The sequence below is a fragment of the Equus asinus genome, chromosome 6 (assembly GCF_041296235.1).
Source record: "Equus asinus isolate D_3611 breed Donkey chromosome 6, EquAss-T2T_v2, whole genome shotgun sequence".
Classification (NCBI taxonomy): Eukaryota; Metazoa; Chordata; class Mammalia; order Perissodactyla; family Equidae; genus Equus; species Equus asinus.
This window is the reverse complement of record NC_091795.1, coordinates 70,676,971-70,697,885: the sequence shown is the minus strand read 5'-3', so window position 1 is coordinate 70,697,885 and position 20,915 is coordinate 70,676,971. Positions and strand designations below refer to the sequence as shown.

At 35.4% G+C, this 20,915-nt stretch overlaps 1 protein-coding gene across 7 annotated transcripts in view; it reads right to left on the bottom strand.

Annotated features, from left to right (window-relative positions):
- ATL2 (atlastin GTPase 2) overlaps nt 1-20,915 on the bottom strand; it is a 62,807-nt gene that overhangs the window by 23,044 nt on the left and 18,848 nt on the right. For 4 of the 7 annotated variants that reach the window (XM_070512238.1, XM_044772270.2, XM_070512240.1 and 1 more), the window contains exon 2: nt 12,131-12,375. The exons of 2 other annotated variants lie outside the window; for them this stretch is intronic. In XM_070512238.1, coding sequence (XP_070368339.1) covers nt 12,131-12,375 — 245 coding nt within the window. Of the gene's footprint in view, nt 1-12,130; nt 12,376-18,638; nt 18,663-20,915 lie in introns of those variants that run through there. One more of the 7 variants, XM_070512239.1, reaches the window with a different exon arrangement.

Here is a 20,915-nt window from a genome sequence, read left to right as displayed (position 1 = left end):
AGCATCGGGTGCACACATTAGGGAAGAAGATCTAAAACTAACGGTCTAAACTTCCACCTTAGGAAACTAGAAGAGTAATATAACTAAAGCAAGCAGAATAAAATTAGAAACAAATAAAAGTGAAAACAAGAAAACAGGCTATCAATAAGGAAAAAAAAATCAATGAAACAAAAAGGTGGCCCTTTGAAAAGACCAATAAAATTTGAGAGAGAGAAAAGACAAATAAAAAATATAGAAATCAAAGAGGAGTCAAAACTAATAATTCCATGGACAATAAAAAGATGATAAGGGAATATTAAGAACAACTCCATGCTCACAATTTTGCTAGTTGGAATGGACCAATTCTTTGAAAGGCATAAACTACCAAACTCACACAAGAAAAAAAATAGATTATCTGAATAAGCCTAAGCCTATATCTACTAAAGAAATTTAATCAATAATTAATAACATTCTTAAAAAGAATGAACCAAGCCCAGAGAGTTTCATTGGTTAATTCTACCAAACATTTGAGTAAGAAATGATACCAGTTCTTTATAAGCTCTTCCAGAAAACAGCAGAAGACTTCCAAACTCATTCTATGAGACCAGCAGTATCCTAATACCAAAACCAGATAAAGACATTACAAGAAAGAAACACTAGAGACCCATATGTCTCATGAATATAGATGGAAAAATACTCAAATACTGGCAAATTGAATCCAACAATGTATACAAAGAATTATATACCACAACTTAAGTGGGATTTATTCCAAGGATGCAAGGTAGACTCAAGATTCAAAAAATTAATAATGTAATCCATCACATCAACAGGCTAAACAAGTCACATGATATCAACAGATAGAGAAAAAGCATTTGACAAAATCTAATGTCCATTCACGATCAAAAATAAAACTCCAAGTAGACTAGGAATAGAGAGGAATTTCCTGAACTTGATTAAAAAAAGAAAACCTACAAAAACTCCTATAGCTAATATCATACATAGTGGTGAGAACCTAGATGCTTTCTCCCTAAAGATTAGGAAAAAGATAAGGATGTCCACTTTTATCACTTGCACTTAATATTGTACTGGAGGTTCTAGCCACAACAATTAGCCAAGAAAGAGATAAAAGGTATTCATATTGGAAAAGCAGTAAAACTATTTCCACAGGCACGTCTCACAGATATGCAGATTCGGTTCCAGACCACTGCAGTAAAGCAAGTATCACAATAAAGCAAGTCATACAAGTTGCTTGGCTTCCCAGTGCATATAAAAGTTATGTTTATACTATAATGCAGTCTATTATGTGAACAACAGCATTATCTCTAAAAAACAACATACATACCTTAATTAAAAAATACTTTATTGCTAAAAATTGCTAACCATCAACCAAGCCTTCAGGAGTCGTAATCTTCTTGCTGGTGAAGGGTCTTGCCTCAATGTTGATGGCTTCTGACTGATCATGGCTGCTGAAGCTTGGGGTGGCTGTAGCAAGTTCTTAAAATAAGACAACAATGAAGTTTGATACATCAATTGCCTCTTCCTTTCACAAACAATTTCTCTGAAGCATGCGACCGCTGTTTGAAAACATTTTACCCACAGTAGAACTTCTCTCAAAATTGGTGTCAATCCTCTCAACACCCTGCCACTGCTTTATCAACTAAGTTTATTAATATTCTAAGTCCTTTGTTATCATTTCAACAATCTTCACAGCATCTTCACCAGGAGTAGATTCTATCTCAAGAAACCACTGTGTTTGCTCATCCATAAGATCAACTCATCCATTAAAGTTTTATCATGAGATTGCAGCAATTCAGTCACATCTTCAGGCTCCACTTCTAATTCTAGTTCTCTTGCTATTTCCACCACATGGCAGTTATTTCCTCCACTGAAGTCTTGAACCCCTCAAAGTCATCCATGTGGGTTGGGATCAACTTCTACCAAACTCCTGTTAATGTTGATATTTTGACCTCGTCTCAAGAATCACAAACGTTTTTAATGGCATTTAGAATGGCGAATCCTTTCAGAAGGTTTTCAATTTACTTTGCTCAGGTCCATCAGAAGAATCACTATTATGGCAGCTATAGCCTTACAAAATATATTTCTTAAATATTAAGACTTGAAAGTTGAAATTACTCCTTGATCCATGGGCTGCAGAATGGATGCTGAGTTAGCAGGGATGAAAGCAATGTTCATCTCGTTGTATGTCTCCATCAGAGCTCTTGGGTGACCAGGTATATTGTCAATGAGCAGTAATGTTTTGAAAGGAATCTTTCTCTCTGAACACTAGGTCTCAACAGTAGGCTTAAAATATTCAGTAAACCATGTTATAAACAGATGTGCTGTCATCTAGGCTTTGTTGTTCCATCTATAGAGCACAGGCAGAGTAGATTTAGCATAATTCTTAAGAGTCTTAGGATTTTTGGAATGGTAAATGAGCGCTGGCTTCAACTTAAAAGTCATCAGCTGCATTAGTCCCTAACAAGAGTCAGCCTGTCCTTTGAAGCCAGGCACTGACTTTTCCTCTCCAGCTATTAAAGTCCTAGATGGCATCTTCTTACAATATGAGGCTGTTTCGTCTACACTGAAAATCTGTTGTTTAGCATAGCTACTTTCATTAATTATCTGAGCTAGATCTTCTGGATAGCTTGCTGCAGCTTCTACATCAGCACTTGCTGCTTCACCTCACACTTTGAACTTATGGAGATGACTTCTTTCCTTAAACTTTGTGAACCAACCTCTGTTAGCTTCAAACTTTTCTTCTGCAGCTTCCTCACCTCTTTCAACCTTCATAGAATTGAAGAGAGTTAGGGCGTTGCTCTAGATCAGGCTTTGGCTTAAGGGAATGCTGTGACTTGTTTGATCTTCTATCCAGACCACTAAAACTTCCTTCATCTCAGCAATAAGGATGTCTTGCTTTCTTATCATTTGTATGTTCACTGGAGTATCGCTTTTCATTTCCTTCAAGAACTTTTCCTTTGCATTCACAACTTGGCTAACTTTTGACACAAGAGGCCTAGCTTTCAGCCTATCTGGGCTTTCTGACATGGCTTCCTCACTAAGCTTAATCATTTCTAGCTTTTGACTTAAAGTGAGAGACGCGAGGCTCTTCCTTTCACTTGAACACTTAGAGGCAATTGTAGGGTTATTAATTAGCCTAATTTCAATATTGTTGTGTCTCAGGGAGTACGGAGGCCCACAGAGAGGGAGAGAGATGGGGAATGACGGATCAGTGGAGCAGTCAGAACACACACAACACTTACTAAGTTCATTGTCTTATATGGGCGCAGTTTGTGGCACCCTAAAACAATTACATTAGTGATCACTGATCACAGATCACCATAACAAATATAATAATGAAAAAGTCTGAAATACTGTGAGAATTACCAAAATGTGACACAGAGACACAAAGTGAGCAAATGCTGCTGGAAAAATAGTCCGACAGACTTGCTCAATGCAGGGTTGCCACAAATCTCCAATTTGTTAAAAAAAAATGCAATTATCTGCAAAATGCAACAAAATAAGGTAAGCCTGTGTTTACAGATGACATGATCTTGTATACAGAAAACTCTAAAGAATCCACTAAAAAGCTATTGGAACTAATAAATGAGTTAAGCAAGGCTGTAGGATACAAGATCAATATCCAAAAATCAATCGTATTTCTGTAAACTTGCAATGAACAATCTGAAAATGAAATTAAGAAAATATCATTTATAATAGCATCAAAAAAGGGAATAAATTTAACAAAAGAAGTGTAAAATATACTCTGAAAACTACAAAACATTTTTGAAAGAAATTTAAAAAGCTCTAAATAAATGGAAAAACATCCCATGTTCATGGGTAGGAACACTACATATTAAGATGGCAATTCCCCAAACTGATCTTTCAGATTCAACCCAATCAGCAACAGAATTCCAGCTCACCTCCCACAGAAATTGACAAGTCTAAATTTATAGAGAATTGCAAGGGACCTAGAATAGACAAACAATCTTGAAAAAGAACATAGTACGAAGACTCTCATTTCCTGATTTGAAAACTTACTAAAAAGCAACAGTAATCAAGACAGTCTGGTACTCACATTAGATATATAGATCAACAAAATAGAAGTGAAAGTCCAGAAATAAATTCATATGTCTATGATAAACTAATTTTCAACAAGGGTGCCAAGACCATTCAACAGGGAAAGAAGAGTCTTTCCAACAGATGGTGCTGGGACAAATGGAGAGGCATATACAAAAGAATGAAACTGGACCCTTACCTCATACAACTACTATTCATTATTATATATTAATGTATTATTACATATAATTAGTGGATATATTATATATTAATATTTATTCATATGAGTATAGTATTATTCATAAGCCAAAAGGTGGAAACAACCCAAATGTCCATTAACTGATGAATGGATAAATAAAATGTGGTATATCTATACAATAGAATATTATTCAGTCTTAAAAAGGAATGAAGTACCAATAATGCTACAACATAAATGAACCTTTAAAACATGACTCTAAGTGAAAGAAGCCAGTCACAAAAGACAACATATTAGACGATTTCATTTATATGTATGTCCAGAAGAGGCAAATCTATAGAGACAGAAAATAGATTAGTGGTTCCTTGGGGGGGGGGGGGGGGGTTTGGCAGCAGGCCCTGGGGAGACAGGGAGATGGTAGCTAAAGGATACAGAGGTTCATTTTTTTCATTTTGAGGTGATAAAATGCTCTAAAATTGATTGTGGTAATGGTTATGCAACTGTGAATATACTAAAAGCCATAGAACTATGCACTTTAAGTGGATGAATTCTATGATATGTGAATTATATCTCAAAAGAAAAACAAAAAATCAAATACACTCAGTATACAAACTTAACCAAGACTCCCAGTCATACAAAATCCACCCCATATAATATTACAGAAGTTTAGGAGAAAAATGAATAGTCTACTGGAGATTCTGTTAAATGTCTATATACTACTGCTACGTGGCATAAATCCTATGCAAGCTTTTTTTTGTGTGAGGAAGATTCTCGCTGAGCTAACATCCGTGCCAATCTTCCTCCATCTTGTACGTAGGATGCAGCCACAGCATAACTTGATGAGTGGTGTGTAGGTCCACACCTGGAATCCGAACATGCAAACCCCAGGCCACCAAAGCGAAGAGCACGAACTTAACCACTATGTCACCAGGCCGGTCCCATAAACTTGCTCCTTGATGAAAGAATTACAGTGAACATTCTCCAAAGCATCTATAGAAAATGCATCCCATTAGTTATTTTTTAAAAAAGTTTCAAAGAGTGAGAACAAAGAAATCCTGAACTAAAAGTCACGAGTTGAATAGCAAAATTGTTGTGGGGCAATAGGGGAAGAAGAGATGCGGACAATTACTTAAAAGAAAATTTCTCCTCTCAAAACAGTTAATGTTAATATAAAAGGAACCTAAATTATACAAGACTGTTAAACTCCCTAAATGTCTTAAAACTGGTAATTGAGTAGTCAGTGCCTATGCCTAACAGTACATTACTTAAGATATTCCTCAATAAATGACCTAAATAAAACCAATTACTTTAGAAATAGTAATTTTAACTTACAGGAAACAAAGATTCCAGAACGGGAAAAGATCTTCTGGAACAAATAATTTATGTTCTCTCAAGTCCAAAATCAAAATATGTGATGACACAGGTAGCATAATTTTAATGATATTACAAAATAGGCAGTACATACATTGGGGCTGAAAACTGGAACGCTATTTCAAAGGCTACAAATGACAGAACATTTTCAGGGAATATACACGAATGCAACCAAGAAAGTCTCTCCTACGACAACACAATAAGGACTCTGAACAATATATTGTAGACTCCTCCATCTCATCTGTTTCTGATTCCTCTAGCTTTGGCAAAATTTGGTGAAGTTTTTCTAAAGGAAATTACTCACACTAATTTTAAACCTACATATGAAAGAACAGAAAATTAGTTTCAATTCAGAAATCAAAATCTAGGGGGGAAAAAAATCCAATGTGCCAACGGAAAGAAAGTAGTCCACAGTCCACATCACTTCTATATCCAACCCCTTAGCTTATATTCAGGGGAAAAAATAAGTCCACCGATTTTTATTTTCCTTATTGACGCTTAAAATTCGAATCAAATTTTGCCTCCTTCTTGCACAGGCAAAAATAGTAACAACATAAAATTTAAAATTTCATCAGCTTGTTACAAAAGTTACATACAGTGTTTCACTTGTAATAAGTGAAGTATTCAAAAGCAAATTCAGTTAAAGTAATAATTAAATGAATAAGCTAAACTTCTACATTAAATCTGGCAACAGTTTTATGAGCATATGAACCTGTATAGCATATGATGACTTAAAATAACAAAATGCAAACTTATCAGAATGGCTAAAACTAAAAAGACTAACAGTACTGTTTATAAGACGAAAAGTAACTATAAGCCTCTTACATTGCTGGTGGAGGCGTAAATTAGTAAAACCACTTTGGAAAAAAAATTTGGCAGTCCCTTACTAAAGTTCAATAGGTATTTACTCTCTGACCCAGCATTTCTACTCCTGAGTATAAACTCAACAGAAATAAGTGCTTACGTCACCAAGACTTGTACAAGAATGTTCATGGTATCTTTATTCATAATAGACAAAAATTACAAACAACCCATATGTCTATCAACAGAAGAAGGGGTAAAAATTGTGATATCTTCATCCAATGAAATACCACTCAGCAATAAAAAATAACAATTATCGATACAACATGATAACAACATGGATAAACATTTTAGACAATGCTTAGTGGGGGAAAAAAACAGACACAAGAGTGCATACTTTACGATTACATTTATGTGAATTTCAAATGTAGGCAAAACTAATCTATGGTGATATAAGTCAGAATAGTGGTGGACCCTGAGAGCTGGAGATAGTAATAACCGGGAGGGGGAATGAGAGAGCCTTCTGGAATGCTAGTCTCTTTCTTGATCTGAGTGGCAGTGGTTAGAAAAGCATAAGTACATAAAAATTCACTGGTTATACTAAAATTTATGCACTTTATTGTACGTAAGTTATACCAGAAAAACAATAAACAATAAAATGAACCTAGGAAGAAACTTTTAAAAATATTGTTCTTCCTCTAAATACAATTCTTTCCTGGAAAAGAACATGAAACAAACCAAGTTATTCTTCATGGATTCACACATTTCCCACAAGTCTTACATCTCAGACACTATTAGGCTTAGAGAAAAAGGTGAGATCGAGTTCAGCATCCCATACAGTTTATTCTGAGACATGTATGCTCCTGGCAAATTATATGTAGCAGCACATATGATCCTTAAAGACAGTTCTTACCCCTTATCTCTGGAAGCAGTTCTGGGAGCAGCTCTTTAAATAGTAAAGAATAAAAACTATATATAGTTACCTTTAAAATGCTTCAGCAATAAGTTAAAAATTGGAGTCAAAACTCTTTACTCATTAAGCATAGATATCAGTGGGCAGTAAGAAAAGTTACCTTGCGTGTACTCTTGTCAGTCTATTTCAACTTTTGAAGTAAAGACTGAAAAATGCACATTTACAAAAGAATAATTCAGTGTAGTTATCAAAAAGGACCAAACATCATTTTACATAGCAGTCTTTAGAATAAAGGCTTTGGCATCAAATTGCCTGGTCCAGAATCTCAGCCTTGCCACTTACTTTGGGCCTCATTTCTTCAATTACCAAGTTGAAATACTAATATTTCTGTCTAGGGTTATTGTGAATATTGAGTAAGATAATCTGTTAAATGTCTAGTAATCAGAGTACCTAGAACTCAGTAAAGATTCAAAAACTGTTACCTTAAAAGATATACGTGCCTGCTCATGGAAGAATACACCACCTATGAAGTGGTCTTGCCAAAAGTCGAACCTGAGTCTGATCAAGTCTCTAGATTCAACTGACAATTTACAGGAAATTCATAGGACAAAGGAACATCTAAAACTACACCAACAGGATATAAATCAGCAAACCCCAATTAGGAAACTATAAGACCAACAGTCAGTTTCTTCAAGAACAAACAAACTGCCAAGAAAAAGAGATGGAGGGAAACCTACAAAGAGTTAAAACACTTTAAAGACAACCAATCACAATGTGGACCTCAATTGGTTGGATCTTGATTCAAACAAACTTAAAAATTAAAGCATCTGAGGCAACTGGAAAACTGATCACTTATAAAATATTACATAACTTAAGGAATTAATTGATTTTTATGTATGATAACAATATTACTGTAATGTCCAAGAGATACATACTGAAATATTTACAAATGAAATGATATATCAACATACTTCAGAAAATATATAAAGTGAGAAATGAGTTGGGGTACAGATAAAACGAGAAAAAAACAGGAAATGATATAAAAATGGAAGCACCTCTGCACGGAAGTAAGAATCCTTATCTAGAAGGGTTCAGTAACAGTTATCTCCACTACTTAGTGTTCAACATATCCCAAGTATTAAGTTTTACATACATTATATAATTTAACTCTATCAAAATTAAGTTTTGACCTTCCTAAACTGATTCTTAGAAGTGAAATTACTTTTACATGACAATTTGATCAGCATATTTCTAACAATTTCTATTGACACGGGAGTAATTTACTTCACTTTGGAAGCATGTGATTCACAAAAATCAGCTTACTAAAACTTGTAAGATCAAAGCAAATATCCATTGACAGTTAAATGGATAAATAAAATGTGGTATAATCATATAGTGGAATACTAAAGTAACAAAAATAACGAACTATCACTACATGCAAAAACATGGGTACATTTCACAGATACCTTAATGAAATAAACCAAATACAAACCCCTATGGTATGATTTCATTCATGTCAAGTTCAAAAACAGGCAAAACTAGTCTGTGGTGAGAGTTCAGAATAGTGGTTACCTTTTGGGGGGTGGCTATTAACTGAGAGAGAGAAAACAAAGTGAGGGTTCTATATCTTCACCTATGTAGTGGTAATATGGGTGTATACATATGTAAAATTTCATCAAGCTATATACACTTAAGATTTGTGCACACTTTTCTTTATGTAAATTATACTTAAAAAAAAGAAGAAAAATTTTTAAAAAGATAAAACACATTTACCCAAACTTCACTCCTAAACAACCAAATCAGCATTTGAAAGGGAAAGAGTACTCTCGAGTAGTATACACAAAAATTTCGAAAAGTCAACCTCCCTCCCACCACCATCACCAATTCCGTCTCTCATTACAGATTTTAATCTCCTCTTGTGTAACTCCCTACTTTTACACATGAAATAATATGGTGATTTTTTTTAAAATACTGATATAATAGACCTAATAGTTCCACGTAAATTATTTTAACTATTTTATTCCGTAACTTTGAGAGTTACTTTTACAAGTAATACACATTTTACTTACAAATTATTAGGTATATCAACAATACTTGAATTTCTGTGATATTCCTCATATATGAGATTCACAGTGAATGTCATATGTGATACCCTTCTAAGTTCAAAATGTTTCCTGTATTACGAATTCAATAAATCAGCAATTCTAGTAACACTCTCATGTTACACATTTCATGGTAAAAGCTTAACTATAATAATTGATTAATTCTGACATGAGGAAATTTATCCTAGAGGAACTTTTAGTTTACCTCTCAAGTTTACAAAAAACTAATTTAAACTTTCCTCCTATACGTCAAGTAAAAACAGCCTAACTTTTCATAATACAAGCAGTATAGCTCAAAAAACAAACTGTACAAGAAGCTATTTACTTCACAAGAAAGTGAGACCTAAAAGTCAGAATTTCCCTTATAATTTGGAAATGTTTGGTAAAAACCTCAGAATATTCTTAGTTTTAAGGACTTAGTTACTAAAGTTTTTGTTTTTAGCCAATATAAAGAGCTTACATTCAGCCTTGTGTTATGTATGATTCCTTTACTAACTACTCAAAATGATAACACTCATCTATTCTTAAATCATAAAGTAAAATATTTACCTTTAGTTCCTTTAATGAACTGCACCCTTACAAAAAGTGACTCAGGTCAATACAGAAGACTTATAAAGTCAGTATAAGCCACTGCTTGTCTCCTACCTTCTTCAGCTAGCATCCCACCTTTGCAGGTATATAATGAATTAAATCCAAAACTATCCCATTGTTATGTCTCCCTTACTTTCATCTCCTAGAAAAAACATGACCCACCACTAAATCAGTATAAGTAGAGGCATGTTATCCCAAAAATTAGACACTGTTTAATGCAATTTTCAATTAACAGAATAAGATTATTTATATCAGGAATTCTACATGGAAACCTTACAAATGAAAATTTAAAAAGATATTTCAGCTTACAAGCCAACAAGCAGGTGTGTATTCACTCAAGGCCTCATAACCTTTCAGAGGCTTCAGTGTCTCCCCCAGGAAAGGGGGAATTCTATTAGTTCAGAGACTGTAAACACATGACACATGTGTGGGCTGCTACTCCCTCCCTCCCCCCCCCACCCCGCCAACAGCTACTACTAATTGATCAGAGATGGAATCAGAAATAGCACCTGAGGTGAAACTTATCTGCCACTGCTTGACCAGAGATCTAAGCTTCTTTTCCCTTCTAACATTCTACTGTCTGTGACCTAATTGGAATCAAATACAGCTGCAGTGAACAGCTCAGACACACACAGATACGATATACACAAGCTAACTTAAGGAGTTAGAAACTCAAAGTACAGGAATTATCATCTTTAAATGTATAGTTTCTTTTTAAAAGAATATGCCACTATTTATACATTTTTCTATTTCAGATGTAAAACTCTGGGAAATAATAAAGTCTAAATGGAAAAACTTTAAAATACTATATCTTTCTCTGTAGTACACTGTAAAATAGTGTTCTTTTATATGAACTACATTCTTGATACTCAGGCATACTTGAACATGCCTAACGAGATACCTAGGAAAAGAATTTACTGAAAAGCTTCCTAGAAACATCAACTGAGAATGTTTACCTTATTACTCATCTCAAGATGCATACCCAGTTACAGATTATATAGAACTCGTAAAGGGTAAGCACCTTGACTGGTGCTTAGACAACGACAAAATGCTGTCAAAGTGTTACTGCCACCATCTTCATGTGGCTTCTGAATGTCAAAAGCCCCCTGCAAAGGCCTTCCCCCTAAATGTTCCACTCCAAATTTCCAGTCCTTCTTGGTCCCTATCAAACTCTCATTCCCTCAGTCCAGTCTTCAACTGTTAGAAAAACATTCTGATTCAAGTGAAATTTTTTTTTGCTTTTTTTCAGGGGAGAAAGTCAAAGTCAGGGAAGGGGAGGGAAGTAACAATTGTCTAGTAACATCAAAAAGTGAAATGTGTAGAGAGAGGGAGAATCATTGATCAAATAGAAAATACGTGCTTACCATGGGCCAGTTATTGTGCTAGGCTTGGGAGACATGGTAATCAAGATGAGGCCCACTCCTGACAGAGGTTAAACTAGCCAGGAAAAATAAGGAAAAACTCAAATAGTATCAACGAAACACATGACCTGTGCTATGAAAGTTGGGACGAGGATACAACATAGTCTTAAAAACCAGAGGTGGCCTCCTATAAAAAGATTAGCCAAGAGTATAGTAACATATGAGAAATAACACGACACACTCAAGGAAACGCAAAAACTATAGTATACCTGACACACAGAGGCAAGAGATGTGGCTCAGAGATCATGGAAGCCACTCTAAGGAACTGGACTTGATCTTAAAAAGTAATAATCTGAAGGTGACTTATTTGAGGAGCCTAGGTGTACTTTTACAAAAGTTTCTTAAGCCTACTTCACCCGTTGTTGTAAAGGTGATCAAGAAGCGGAAGGTGTAGGAAACAGCAAAAAGGCAGAAGATGTACAGTACTTCAGAGATTCAGACATCCTGGGTAGGGGCTACAATGCCTGGAACATAGATGCTCAATCATATACATCAATATACACTATACACAAAAGGGAATTAAGGATATGAATAAGAATCAAGAGCTCACACAAACCATCTTAACTGAGAGGTCTTATCAAGAACTGTATTTTTGTAATATTAAAGATATAGTTCTTACTGTTTTTTGTCTTTCTAAGCAAGGTTGATTGGTTGCTAGCTTTTGTTTTTAACTGGGTTCAATTTAAAAGACACTATTCACCTTGTTATACATATATCTAAGCATGAAGTCCAGCAGAAATGATTTCCCTTTACGAAAAGCTCCTGCCACGGATACCACTACTATGTTAAGATCTCGTATGTGCTCCTGTAGCAATATCTGCTCCAAAGCTTCTTCATCAAGCTCAAAATTATGGTCATCTTCATGTGCAAGAACAATCTGTACTGGACATGGTTTCTTCATAACCTCATCAGAGTTTACTAGGTCATCATCTTCATAATTCTCACCTAGAATTAAAAAAAAAGAAACAGGTTAATTCCTGCATTACAAACTTTTCCTAAAGGATCACAACTAAAGCAAATTCCAAATAACTTCCCCCTATTATAGGTCATTTGAAAATAGTTACAAAAAGTGATGTTCAGGTACATTTGGATTTCTCACTCCCTCTATAACAGGACCAAGAATACTGGTAACATTTCTCACTATATATACAGAAAAGCAACAATACTAAGTATGGCCTCTATCTCAATTAGGTCATAAGAGCTAAATGTAAGCAGTAGTTGTTCTTGAGCACTGCATTATTTTATAAACAATTTTTGCTACATATGCACACAGAAGCTAGAAGCTAGATTTGAAGGAGGGGAATAAATTTCACCTAATAATTCAGATTTCTATTTTCCCTGTAGGAATCACCTTGGAAATTACTCCAAGTTACAAAGATTAAAACATATATATGAATTGTAAACATTATTTTTCATTCTGAAACTTAAAAGGCTAAGGTCCTAAGAAGTTTCCAAAAATGACACTCATGATAAAGCAAACAAATCCCTAATTTAGTAAGAGTAACCTAATAGTACAAGCTTCCCTTATTAAAGCAAAACACAGAATTAATGTTTTAGTGGAAGACAAGAAGAACGGTCAGTGAGGTGCAGAGGCATAACTGAGTTTCATCTGCCTCTAGGGCTCTTCTTCACTAAACAACACAGCCACCACTTCAAAATTACGCAGCCCCCCAAAACAAAGGGAGAGTTTACATAGCTCTCCCTTTGTTCATCCAGCACACCAAAAGAAGGCAATCTTTGCAGAGGAGGCTTACTTAACAGCAAAGAAATAACTATAGAACATGTAACAACAGAGATAAATGTCTAAGGTTTAGGTTTCTGTTCTTCAAAAACAAAAACATAATAGTTAAGTTTCAGAGGGTATCTACCTTGTTTGGCTTGATCAACTGCTTGATCCCAAGTAGCAAGAAGTTACTCCTGGGGACATTATCCTCTCTCACATCAACATTTTTAGGAAACTCTCCCCTTGAGCCTGTGTACTAAGTGTCAGTTTCCAATCTAAGGAGACATACAGTATCTACCGTACTCAATGCAATGAGAGGAGGAATGACACTTCCTCCTCTCCTAGGAGATGGTCCGCTAAAGAGCGGTGCATTATTAGTCAACAGTGAGACAATACCTTATCCACATAACCACTATTCTCAGAGCAAAGATTATATAATGGATTTTTAATGTCTTTACACAGAGAAACATCTAGCCTACTTGATTTGCAAAGACTATTAGAGCCTTTACCTCCACATCACAAGGCACCTTTAACTGTACACAGCAAAATCAACAACACAATTTCAAAATATGCTGCAAACACTGACAATACAACACAAAGAGCAAGCAATATCAAAAGAGAATCTTTGAAAGTAAAAGCAATCAATATTTAATTTAGAAAGGCAGTATCATTGCCTGCTTCAATGATATACAGATATAGCCAGACATGCTATCTGAATGCACGAAAAGTAAATTTTCCAGGAAAGGTCAACACAGTTAAATTCCAATTTAATGTATACTTAGTGGGCCAGATAAATGACAAAACAGTATGCAAATTGTGTGATTAAAAGCTTCCAAGCTTAATTAGTAGTTAAGACCAAGAACTAGGGAGCAAAACCGCCTAGGTGCATGTCACTTAACTTCTCTGTGCCTTCTTTCTCATCAGTAACGTGGATAATCACAGTACTTACCCCAGAGTTGTCACCAGGATTAAATGAGCTGAAATATGCATGGTACATAGTAAGCACTATAGGTGCTTGTTATTAAGGCAACAGTAATTTTTAAACACTCAATCCCACAGGAGAAGCTTTTACTTACACCTTGAAAGGCTACAACTCTACACTGAAGTTCAATTGACCAGTGTAGCTATGTAATGACATCATTATCCACCCATTTGTTCAGGCACAAATCTGGGGGCTGTCCTTGATTCATCTCTCCTTTTCCTTACCCCTAAATCTAATCAACAACCGAGTTTTTAAATTTGTCTTCATTCAAAATTTCAAATGATACCATCCCTGTTCCCCTCATCACCATCTTATCTCACTTAGAGTGGTACCTAATGGGTCTCCCTTCTTGCCCCCTCCCACTCCAATTCAATCCAATCTCCACAGAGTAGCAACTAAGTAATGTAGTTAAATATAAATGTGATTAAGTCTCTCTCCTTCTAAAAATCATTATTACAGAGAATTAACAAATAAAATCCCACATATTGTTTTACCAGATCCCATACTGTCAAATCTCTCCTATCCCATTTGGTGCTACTCTCCCCTTTGTAAACTAAAATAGACAAGCTAGCCTTTTTTCAGGTTCTTATGCTATTAAACTCTTTTTAGACTCATATTTGACTCATGATATTCCTCTGCCTGGACTACTCTTTCCCACATTGTTCCCCTAATCAATTCATACTTATTCCGTAAGTCTCAGTTTAAATGTCATTTCCTCAGGAATATCTTCCCTAAGGCTTCTAACCAAATAGTCCTTCTATACTCCCCCAATCTTAATCCACCCATCATTTGAATATTTATGTATTTATTATATGTCTCCCCTCCTAGATTGCCAATCCTCTGCTTAAAACCCTTAATCAGTTTCCCACTGTAACCAAAAATATAGAGGGGAAAAAAATGAAAATTCCAAGTTCCTTACGAGGGCCTCTGAAGTCATGTGATCTGGCCCCTGCAATCTGGCTCTCTTGCTGTTCCCTGAACAGGCCAAACCCGTTCCCCCCATTAGAATCTTTGTCCTGTGTTCTCCCCTGTCTAGAATGCTCTGTCCCTAGAAATTCACATGGCTTACTTCTCCATCACCTAGGTCTCAGCTCAGATGTTATCTCCTCATTGTGGCCTTCCTCAACCACTCACAGTCCAAATTACAGGCCCCTCCTCATCACTTTAACAAAACAGGTTTTTTTCATAGCCCTTTTCAATATCTAAAATAACCTCTTTTCATTTGTTTGCGTGAGTACTTTATATCTCCCCCTCCACAGAATGTATCCACCACAAAAATAAGGATCCCAATCATCCTGTTGACCACTCTATCTCCCAGCACCTAGAACACTGCTTGGCACCTAGCAGGTGCTTAATAAATATTTCCTGAATGAAAAATGTACAGATTTTACTCAGGAGTTTTATACCTGCCCCTATCTATTTTATAAGCAAATTTGACAATCATATAATTATTTTGGGGAAATACTTCTAGCAACTCAAGAGTAGTATATTTATCACAAAGTTACTATTAAAAGTATGAAGCCCCACCAAGTAATACACTTTAATTAGAAAGAATTCAAAATTAGTAAGTGCTAAAATATCACAGTGACCAAATTTGGACATTGTTGATTTTGTTAAGACCAACAGTCTTGTTTACCGTTATAAAGAAAGCATTAGTTGGTAAATAACAAAAACAAACAAACCACTTGGCAGGAAATCTTTGTTAACTTGAAACCTCACCTAGATTAGCTGACTATAGTTACCATGTGGCCAGTTTTTTCTCATTAGCATGGATAAAGATATGTACCTCAGATATACAGACAGCCTGTCTCTACATATTTGTCACCATTTCTAGTCTACAGACTTCCAAAGTACAGGAAATATGTTTCAAAGGTACAACGGCCCACAACAACATGATTCACCTAAGTCTACTACCCCCATCATGATTTCTCTACCAAATTTGGACTAACTACAGATAAAGTACTTCGTTCACCAAATACTGGTATAGGCGACCCAATAAAAGACAATTATATGTAAATTTCATTAGAATACCTGCAAATATAACATTCAGTGATTACCTACAATTGGAGGTCTTTTTAAATTTAGTACTACTCCAAGATTTTAAACTGAAGTTAAACCCTACGTAGAAAATAGTGATTTTATTTCCATTCTTCAATGCCAAGAAATTACTGGGAAACTAGATTTCAGCCATCCCAACAGATTTTCCTCATTCACTGTTTCAAGTTAGTTCTCCCCCACTCCAGCCCCCAAATGGATCTTTCAAAGTCAAAGCTGAAAGACAACTACAGATGATCAACTGTTCCTCAAAAATTTCTCCATACCCTAACACTAGGTGTACTTAACCTATTTGCCACAAGGCCTACAAAAAGATACCTGTCTTAGTTAAAAAGATCAGTAGTTGCCAGAGGTTAAGGGGGGAAGGAGAGATGACCAGGTGGAGCAGAGAGGACTTTTAAGGCGGTGAAACTATTCCCTATGATGCTATAATGGTATATACATGTCATTACATATTTGTCAAAACCCATAAAATATACAACTCCAAAAGTGAACCTTCATGTAAACAATGAATTTTCAATGATAATGATGTGTCAATGAAGGTTCATTGATTCTAACAAATATGACACACTGATGTGGAATACTGATTCTGGGGTAGGCTATGGGTGTGAGAGGATACGGGTTATACAGGAACTCTGTACAGCCGGCCCTCCATAAGATACCGAACACGTACAGGTTTTTTTTTCTTGTCATTATTCCCTAAATAATACAGTATAACAACTATTTACATTGTATTAGGTATTATAAGTAATCTCGAGATGATTTAAAGTATATGGGAGGATGTGTGTAGGTTATTTGCAAATACTATGCCATTTTCTATAACACACTTGAGCATCTGCAGATTTTGGTATCCTCAGGGGTCCTGGAATCAACCCCACTTGGTTACTGAGGGATGACTATACTTTCTGCTCAATTTTGCTGTGAACCTAAACCTGCTCTAAAAAATAAAAGCCTAGCAAAAATTTTAAAAGACCTGTCTTTTTGATTGCTGTTTAATCATACTTTATCTTAAATTTGCCAAATTCATACATTCAGCATGTATTCCAAAAGCAAAATTTACATGTCAGGACTGACCTAGATCCATCTGCAAATTTCAAGCATCATTATAAGCTAAGACAATAAACAGGTGCCACAAATCTGCATTACAATAAAATGTTACTAACGTTAGACTCAAACTAAACTTGTAGAAAGAGAACCAAGTAAAGAGTAGTTCACTTTTCCAAAGCAATAAAAATTATTATTCACATTCCAAATAAAAACATGAAACAAATTTTTATGGAAAGTAGCCTGCATTCAGTCTACTCAATCTATTTACAAAAATTAGCTATTCTACAAAAGCAAAATAATGTACTTTGTACATTATACTATTTATTATTTGTACAAAATAATGTACTTTGGTATCTGGTACTTGAACCTCAACATTTATACTCTACAACCAAATGAAAACAGTATCTAAGTATTCAAAAGTTTATCCGAGCACATATTTTTAAAAGCCTTAAAGAGGTTATCCCATGGTAAACTTATTTCTAGGAATTTATTATAAGAAAATAAACACTGGGGACCAGCCCCGAGGCCGAGTGGTTAAATTTGCAAGACTCCCCTTTGGCAGCCTGGGGTTCACCGGTTCATACCTACACACCGCTCATCAAGCCACACTGTGGCAGTATCCCACGTAAAAGAACTAGGATGACCTACAATTAGGATATACAACTATGTACTGGGGCTTTGGGGAGAAATGGAAAAAAATAAATAAATAAACAAAGATGCTAACAAAAATATACAAGTTTATTTACCAGTGTCATTTATGGTAGTGAAAACTAATGTTGAGTGTCTCAAAATTGGAAAGTAGCCTAATAGTCATTTTAACCACATGTTGACATACTATGCAGCTTAACAACACACACATCTACTTAAGAAATTAAGGATATTAAAAGTATCAGGATAAAATAAGCAGGAAAAATGCAAATCACAAAATACTACAAATCATCCTCAATTCTGTTTTGATTTGTCTTTAAAAACATAGGTTCACTTAGGAAAAACAAAAACGAAACAACATTTGGGACACCCTCTTCCAGTCATTAGAGTAACTGGTACCAGACTGGCCCTCTGCCACAAAATGTAAAACTAGACAAAATATATGAGGCATCTTTTCTCAAGCATTGAACAGGCAGAAGACAGTAATCTCTGAGAGAAGAAAACTCACAAGTGAGTCCCATGATCACCTGCCTCCCACCTCCCACTCACCTCCACTCTCTGCCTAGGAACAATTTCCTAAACACAGCATGGGGAACCAAAGCACAAGCAAAGATCTGAGTTCAGGACTGCGAAAGCAGCGGGAACCTGTGAGGCAGGAAACAGAGAAAAAGAAGCCATGCAGAGGTGGAGCCCAGAAGTCTTTGGCCAAGAGCAACACGGGTGCAAGGGAACACAACACTATGCAAAGCTTACCAGAAAATAGCTACTACAGGGTTGAATGAGGTAGAGAACACCAGAAGTCAAACAGCATTAGGACACTTGGGCATTCTGGGCCAGCCGTGGTGGAGAGATCTTATGAACACCTAGGGCATCAAACTAAGACAACAGAAAGGCCACATCTTAGAATTAAAGATCATGTTCTGGAGTAAGATCTACTGAAGATCTACCCAAACAAAGCCTAATACTAAGATTTAAAAAGATCTACAATGGAAACAGTTTGGACATTTAGTCCCACCAAGTCAGGAATGTTTCCTCTAAGCTTTCCAGAGATCCACACTAAAAAAGTATAAAGCCAAGCCTACAAAAGGTCAAGACCAACTAGTAATTGAACTGCTCGCCACAAGAAAAACAATTTAACAGAATCCAGAATCTCTACCATGCAAAACATACAACATAAATTATATGATCAGAAATCATTTGACATACAAAGAAAGAGGGAAATGTGGCCCACAGTCATGAAACAAAAGCAATTAATAGAAATCAATCCTGCAATGGCCCAGATGTTAGACTTAATGGATAAAAGCTTTTAAGAAGATATTGTAAATATGTTCAGAGACTTAAAAATAAGGTTTAATAATGGGGCTGGCCCCGTGGCCGAGTGGTTAAGTTCGCGCACTCCGCTGCAGGCGGCCCAGTGTTTCGTTGGTTCGAATCCTGGGCGCGGACATGGCACTGCTCATCAAACCACGCTGAGGCAGCGTCCCACATGCCACAACTAGGAGGACCCACAACGAAGAATATACAACTATGTACTGGGGGGCTTTGGGGAGAAAAAGGAAAAAAATAAAATCTTTAAAAAAAAAAAATAAGGTTTAATAAGTGAATAGACAGGGAGTCTCAGCCAAGAAACAGACTATTAAAAAAAAAATGAAAATTCCAGAACTGAAAAGTACAATAATTAAAATGAAATATTCATAGGATGGACTTAACAATAGACTGGAAATAGCAGAACAAAGGGTCAGTGAACTTGCAGACAGATCAAAATTCTCTAATCAAAACAACAAAGAGAAAAAATAATGAAGAAACACTAACAGAGTCTCAGGGACCTGTGGAGCAACAGCCAACGCGTAGTTAGACTACCAGAAGGAGAACAAAGTGAGGATGGAGTTGAAAACAAAGTGAGGATGGAGTTGAAAAAATATTTGAAGATATAATAGTCAAAATGTTACCAAATTTGATGACAGAGACTTACAGATCCAAGAAGCTCAGCAAACCTCAACTAGGGTAAATACAAAGAAAACCACATTAGTCAGACTGCTAAAAACCAAAGATAAAGAGAAAATCTTTAAAGAAGTGGTTGGGGGGTGGGGAGAGATAATACAAATAACTACTCATCAGAAGTACATAGTAGATATACTGTATGTAGTGTATATAGCAGCTGTCCTTTTAATAGAAAAACAGAGATAGGTTGAAAGTAAAAGGTAGGAAAAAAGATATACCATGCAAATAATCATAGGAAAGCTGATGTAGCATCAAAGTAGACATCAAGATTAGAAGTATTACCAGATATAAATGGGTAATCATCAGAAAGATGTAACAACTCTAAATAAGAGATTAAAAGTTCAGAGAACTAAAGGGAAAAACAGACAAATTCAGAATCATACTTAAAGATTTTAACAACCCTCTCTGAGTAACTGATATAAGGAAACAAAAAATTACCAATACGAATACAGAATAGACAGTCCTGTCCACAAGATACACAAGCCACATGTGTAATTTTAAGTTTTCTGTAATCACATTAAAAAGTAAAAATAAATAATTTTAATATTTTATTTAACGCAATATATCCAACATATTGCCATTTCGACTAATAATAAATATTTTAAAATTAAGATACTTACATTCTCCTTTCACATTGTCTTTGAAATCCACTGTGTATTTTACACTTACAGCACATTTCAATTTAGACACTAAAAGTTTATCAAAAATACATGATCACTTAGATTTCACAAAATTTACAAACTGTTCCAAACATAATTAAAATTTTCCAATAACTGAATCAAATACCAAAAGATCTTTTTCCATTCATGTTTGCATACATGACAAAACTACTTCAGTTTTTCAAATATAAATTAACTAAAATAAAATTCTAAGTTCAGTTCTTTAGCACACTGTCCACATTGCTTTAATATGTATATCCTTGACTGAGGCTGACCATTTTTCTATGTATATTTGTCTTCTCTTGTATGAACTATCTACTAATAATCTAAATAGCTTTAAGAAAACAAAGTGTAAAGTACAACCCAGAAG